Source organism: Lynx rufus, unplaced genomic scaffold (assembly GCF_022079265.1).
Source record: "Lynx rufus isolate CCGP_SWC_20201006 ecotype Redwood Valley unplaced genomic scaffold, mLynRuf1.p SCAF_4, whole genome shotgun sequence".
Taxonomy (NCBI): Eukaryota; Metazoa; Chordata; class Mammalia; order Carnivora; family Felidae; genus Lynx; species Lynx rufus.
The window spans coordinates 20,780,226-20,787,018 of record NW_025814856.1 but is presented as its reverse complement, the minus strand read 5'-3'; the positions used below and the strand labels follow the sequence as shown (position 1 = coordinate 20,787,018).

General features: G+C 46.2%; 1 protein-coding gene across 3 annotated transcripts in view; it reads left to right on the top strand.

The window, feature by feature from the left end:
- The first annotated feature begins 3,812 nt into the window (after window positions 1-3,812).
- The window catches only part of NEK4 (NIMA related kinase 4), a 51,692-nt gene continuing 48,711 nt past the window's right edge, over window positions 3,813-6,793 (top strand). For 2 of the 3 annotated variants that reach the window (XM_047096350.1, XM_047096351.1), the window contains exons 1-2: window positions 3,813-4,087; window positions 5,728-5,994. In XM_047096350.1, coding sequence (XP_046952306.1) covers window positions 3,995-4,087; window positions 5,728-5,994 — 360 coding nt within the window. In that variant the 5' untranslated portion in view covers window positions 3,813-3,994. The remainder of the gene's footprint in view (window positions 4,088-5,727; window positions 5,995-6,793) is intronic. The other variant, XM_047096352.1, reaches the window with a different exon arrangement.

The following is a 6,793-nucleotide window of genomic DNA, read 5'->3' as shown; positions in this document are numbered from 1 at the left end:
CCAGCCTGGCCTGGAAGTGGCCAGTCTTTTTGGAAAACCCCACAGATATTCTACACAGGGGTGTGGTGAGATCAAGACTGGACTGTTGGGAGATGATCAGCACCAAGCTTGGTCCCTAGAAGGTTTGAGAAATACATTTATGTGGCCGGAAGGGAAGGAGAACAGCGACTAGCACCTGGCCCGCTTCTCAGCATTTGTGTCCTATCTCATGTACCGAGGATGATGGATGCTGTGATTCTCCCCATGTTACAGAAGAAGAGGATAGGTTGACTCACCCTGTGGATGTGGAAGGTGGGAGATGGGTGGACGGAAAGCAGGTGAGGTTGCTGAGGAGTGAGCCTGGGGGCTTGAGAGGGGGTTTGTGCTGCTGGTGCAAAGGGATGACACATAGGACACAGGACACCTCAGACCTGCTCTGAGCTCCACCCACACAGCCAACTGCCTGCCTGATTTGCTCAGAGCCCCTCCACCTGAACTCATGACTTTCTTTCCCCCTCCTGTATTCCACCACCAAGCCTGGTCTTCCTCTCTTGTTGTCCACCCCAGTGAAGGCCACCGCCATCCATCCAGGCATCCAAGCCAGAGAGCTGGGTGGTATTCTGGCTGGCTTCCTTCCCTAGACTCCCCACCCCTCATCCCTCACCTCAGACTCTCTATCTTTCTAATCCATTTACTTCTTTCCAAGTCCCCAGTCACCACCAAGTCCAAGCCACCCTCATCTCTCACCTACATGGCTGCCCCCTGCCCCCCATTTCCACTCTACTCCTACAGTCTACTCTCTGGCAGCAACTAGAGTCATCATTTAAAAATGTGGATCTGCTTGAGACCTGTCCTCATCGTATACACTTCTGTGTCCTGAGTGGTCTGGCCCCTGCTGACCCCTCCATCTCACCCAGCCATGGGCCCCCAGGGTCTTTCAGCTTCAATCATAGAGACTTTTTCCCAGACTGTGTAGGCGGGTGCTTTTTCACTTGTTCATTCATCAGCCCCCATTTCATCCACTCATATCTACTGTGTGCCATCCCCACATCAACTGCTGGGTTTGGAGTCTCGAAGCAGGCAGGGCTGGCCCAATGCTCAGAGAGTTCCCACTGCAGCAAGGAGGTGAAGTCACAAAATAAGTCCACTGGACCTTAGCATATGGTGCTCCCTTTGCCTGAAAATTTTTTTCCTTCAAACTTCAGTTCAAGCAATGATTGCTTGGGACAACCTCCCCTGGATGGGCAGCCTGGGCCTGGTGACCTTTCAGTATGGCACTGACCTCAGTTGGCAAGTATCTCTCTCTTCAACCCTAAGTCCCACAGGGGCAGGGCTTTGTCTGTCTTGTTCCCTTCGTGCCTCCAGGGCAGGGCACTAGTCTTGCACCATGAAGGCTCATACTAAATGTCTGTAGAGTGAATGATAGATTTGATGAAGAGCAAGTTGGAGAAGGTAAAAGGCAGAGAGAAGAGTAGAGAACCCTGGGGGAGCCTCAAACCTGAGGGGATCATGAGAAGTCAAAAGAGAACAAGAGTAGACAGGAGAACCAGGAAAGTTCTAGAAACCAAGAAAGGAGAGGATTCACCAGAGGGGCAAAGGGGAAGATGGATGGAAGAAGACTAAGAAAGGCATCTAGGGAATCCGAGTCATTTTCCAGGAAGCTTTCTCAAGGGCAGGTGTGACCAAGTAACTACAGGGGTTTTAGGAGCGAGCAAGCCATCAGCCTGTTGTTTTGAGTATAGACCAATGAAAGAGAAAGTTGCAAGCTACAAAATAAAATATGTGTGTTTATTTGGGGCTTTACGGATTGCAATCCAGGAGACAGAGATTCCATTGAAATTGAAAGCATGCTCTGGAGACACAAAGGAATTAAGAGTTTTTAAAGAAGGAAGAGAGGATTTACATACATAGTTGTTTTTAACAAAATGTAACGTGCGCGTATAGCTATAGTTACAGTAACATATATGTGATTGCTTGCTAGGGCTAGTGTTAGGCAGAAAGTCCATTTATGTCCATTTTCACATGTAGCAGCTGCCTTGGCTTTTAGCTGAATTCAGCAAAAATTCCAAGAATTTGAGACAGAAGACATGTATAGGCTCCACATCCTCAACATCCTCCTGGTTCCATTTTTTTTATTCCTGGTTCCTTTTTTATTTCCTCCTGGTTCCTTTATTTATTTATTTATTTATTTATTTATTTTAAAAATGTTTAAGTTATTTTTAAAAATTTATTTAAGTAATATCTACACCCAGTGTGGGGCACCAACCTATGACCCCAAGATCAACAGCTGCATGCTCTTCCAACTGAGCCAGCCAGGTGCCCCAATTTTAAATAATCCTCTTAGCAATGTTGACTCCATTTTATTCTCTCCATTAGCATGAGTTTCTTAACTTCCCAGAGATTCAATTTCCTTAACTGTAAAATGAAGATGATAAAAGTATCAGCCTCATAGGGTTGATATAAGGATTAAAGGAGCTAATGTACTTGGCTCTAATGGGGAAGTGGGGATTAACTGGGGAAAATAATAAATTAACTTTCTGGGGGTAATAGTATTATTAAAAAAGAGACAACAAGCCCCAGATGGAGTCATTTGCCCCCTCCACTGCCCCCAAGAGCAAACCAAGAATTAATTACAGTTTCAACCAAACCCAAGAATGTGACCTTCTATCAGTGAATCTGAAATTTCCTGATCAGCACTAAGTGAGATAATCTGTATAATTAAAAACCCCACCACTCCCTTCCTCACAAAAAATTATGTCCTGACCTGAAACAATCCTTTCTTTCAGATAACTTCCTTGCCCTGCCTTAGTTCAAGTAAAAACCTTCCCTTTTGAACAACTCCTTAGAGCATCTCTCTACTTGCCATATAGGATGCTGCCTGATTCACGAATTGCTTAATAGAGTCAATTCGATCTTCAAATTTGCTGGGTTGAATTTCTGTTAACATTACCCATTCTCAACAGGGGCGATATTGCCTCCAACTGGGCAAAAACTGGTTCTTGGATGTAGGCAAACCTTACACTTCAAAGGGGTGGAGTATAGGTCCTTGAGAAAGGTGCTCTTGGTTGCAGGAGATACCCATGTATCTATCTAACAGGGACATAAGAAAGATTCACAATTGTAAACTCTTTTAGGTAAATGCTCTAGGAAAGGGAAGGGAGGTGTCCGTTGTGTCAAACGATAGATAAATTCTTTTGGCAGCTTTGAACTTTCACACACGGGCCTTTTAAGGAGGGTCCTCCTACAGACACTACCTCAAGCTGTTAAAAACCATGCCAGAATTTGGCCAAATCACAGTGCAGTGGCTTGGATGGTTATGAGAGTTCTTTGCATTTCTTAATGCACAAGCTTAAGTGTTTAGGGGGAAATGTACTGGTCTCCTCAATTTCTTTTGAAATACATAAAAATAAGATGTATTGCTAGATGCATACCTGAACCATTGTGTGATAAAGCAAACGTAACAAATGTTAGTTGTAGAATCTAGTCTGTCATCCTCGATTAGAATGGGAATCTCAGGAGGACAGGGACTTTGTCGGCCTGGCACACGGTAGGCGGTCGATAAATTATTTGTAGAAAGAAGGACCAATACTTTCAAAGCACTTAGATCACGTAGGTGGAAACTTCCCTGCTTTTATTGTTGCTCGCACCCGGAAGTTCCCGGCGGTGGAACCCAAGCACAAGGTCCGCGCGCAAGGACCAGAGGAGTCGCTCTGGCCGTCCTGAGCCTGGGCTCTATGGCGGTCCTCCCGGATAGCGGAACCGCTCTGGCTGCCTGGCGCTTCGGCTCTGTGGTGGATGTTTCCGGGCCGCCGGAGCGTGCGCGGTGCTGCGTCGGCTGGGATCGCTATGGCAGCGGCGTCGCTGTGGGCCCGGCTTCCGTACTCGCATCGGGGCCCGGCCGTCTCCGCAGCCTCCAGTACCGCGGCTTCTCGGGCATGAGCGGGGTCTCCCGCCGCGGCCCGCTACCCTGGCCGCCGCTGCCGCCGCATCCCAGCTTTGGGCCGGCGCCGGGAACATGCCCCTGGCCGCCTACTGCTACCTGCGGGTCGTGGGCAGGGGCAGCTACGGGGAGGTGACGCTCGTGAGGCACCGGCGGGACGGCAGGCAGGTCGGCGGGGTTGGGGCCCGGCAGGGGTGGAGGGCAGGCAGCGGTATGCCGAGGCCGCTGTTCAAAGGCTAGGCGCGGAGAGGTCTAAAGGAGACTCACTTCGGATGTCCCTTCTTCAGCGAAACCTCCCCATACCACCAAGAGTAGGCCAGGCCGTACTGTCATATGCGCCCCAAACTTCCTGTAGTTCTTTATAGTGTTAATTGTTGTGCTTGATCTACACACCCTCTCCACTCTGACAATTCCGTGAGATCATTCATTCCTAGAATCTCATACAGCGCCTGGCAAGGATTACTCTTTGGACGAAGGGCCCCATACATCTGACCTGGAGACTACTGGACTCGCTTAAAACTCAGTTCATCACCTTCCCGCCAAACCTTTCACGGTCCCCACTTTAGTGAGTAGTACCACTTGCCATCCAGTTGCCCAAGCTGGCCATACCCAGAAGTCATTCTTGACACACACCACCGCCACCATTCACCTGCCCACTAAGCCAGCAGGCCTGTTCTCTACCCAGTGGTGCCCCCCACCTCCCCCATTCCAGGACATCATTATCTTTAGCTGAGTTGTGGCCATGGCCTCCACTGGTCCTCCCTGCCACATGGCTTACTCTTGAACCCATCACTTTCATTGCCATCTCCGTGATCCTTCTAAAACTTAACACTAATGTTGCCACTCCTTTCTTTAAAGCACTTTATCCCCTGACCCTCAGGATAATGAGCCAGTTCTTTAAAGTGGTTTATAAGTAGGGTGACCATATAATGTATCATACAAACTGGGACAGTTCTGAAACTAAAGGGAGGTGCTATTAATAATGACACCAGGATAGGGACAGTGCCCCAGGCAAGCTGAAAGGAGATGTCCCTTCAAGTATAAGGCCCTCTAGACTATTCTGCCTGGTGTCAGGTGCTGGTAGCTCTGCCTGGAACACAAGTTCAGGCATAAGAGATTTGTTCAGAAATAGGGGAGGTGGGGGAGGTCATTGGATTTTTTTTTTTTGAGTGGAGAATGGGGTATTGGTTGTAATAACAGCCCCTCACATGTGAGCAGCAGTTTATGTTTTACAAAGCACATTTATATATGTGTTTGTTGAATAATGAATTGGTCAAGGGCAATGCATTAGGTGTCAGAGGATCCTGATTTTTTTTTTTGATGGGAATAATTTTTAATGTTGAGAATCAGTGATTTTTAACCTTATTAGGCCATGGATCCCTTTGATTATCTAATGTAATCTGTGGACCCATTCTGTCTGCAGCTGTATTTTCAAGCCATATATTATATACTTTTGTAGGGGAAACTTAGAGGTTAAGGAATCTCTATCACGGATTTTACGATTGATCCAGTTGTATGTTCACATGGACTCCTCTTTTATCCATTAATGAAATTATAAAATGCAGATGGGAAGTATAAATTTTTTGTGACCCTCCAGTCTGCTATAAGTCCAACCTGTTGAAAGTATTAGTAAGTGATAGCAAATCTTTTTCCCAATTTTGCGCTTTGTGAATAACAAAATGAATAGGTTATCTGATAGGCTCCGGGAGGTTGGTTTTGAGGACATTCAGGAGAACCCTTAAATACTCTTAAACCTATAAAACTGTATGCTTATATGCACACTGTAAAATCATATGTTTTCTCTGTAGTATGTCATCAAAAAGCTGAACCTCCGAAACGCCTCTAGCCGAGAGCGGCGCGCTGCTGAACAGGAAGCTCAGCTCCTGTCTCAGTTGAAGCACCCTAACATTGTCACCTACAAGGAGTCATGGGAGGGAGGGGACGGTCTGCTGTACATCGTCATGGGCTTCTGCGAAGGAGGTGATCTGTACCGAAAGCTCAAAGAACAGAAGGGGCGGCTTCTGCCTGAGAGTCAGGTGGTGGAGTGGTTTGTTCAGATCGCCATGGCTCTGCAGGTACTGTCCAGACTCCCAGCATTCCATTTGCTCCAAGGTGACAGGCGGAGGGCAGATGGATTTTAGGAAAATGCTTCATGAAAAAAAAAAATGTATTTAAAAAAAAAATCCATTTATGAGGTGGACCCAGTCCCTCTCGCCATAGCATTCGTGTGTTTCTGAATAAATGATGTCTATGTTGAGGTAGACATGGATTTTGGTTTGCGGGGGATGCCAGTTCTCTATTCACTTAATATTTATAGCAAAATCAATTTTAAGGGCCCCGAGTCGACAAAGAGCAAAGAATGACCGTTTCTGTTACCAGCTGGTCAGCTATGTCATACCGCAAGGTGGTTGGGTTAATTAATATGCCGAAACTGTGGGGATTTGGGCTTTAACCCTACTGTGGCAGAGTGAGTAGAAATGCAAGATATGTTTGTGTTTGAATATACGCATAGTCAAAAGTGAGACTGTTTATGAAATACTACTCGAGCTGAGCAGACTTGTCCAGAAATGATTGACCATGTTTAAATTCTAAGGTACTCTCTCTAAATAAGAGTTATCTTGTTATATTTGAAAATGTTATTAAGCTGAAGATTTCATGAGTGTGAGGGAATGTGTATCTGACTCTGTACAAGTTGTCTTTCTACCTTCAGTGGGAATTTGTAAGTGTATTTTAACTGGAACCATTTAATGCTAAATGGTAACATTGTCAAGGCACCGGGAACAATTTTGAAGATTATTGGGCACACTATGCATGGAACTTAATTCCTTGCTTTGGAAAGTTGTGAATCAGACTTTTTGTTTAGAGATTTTGTAA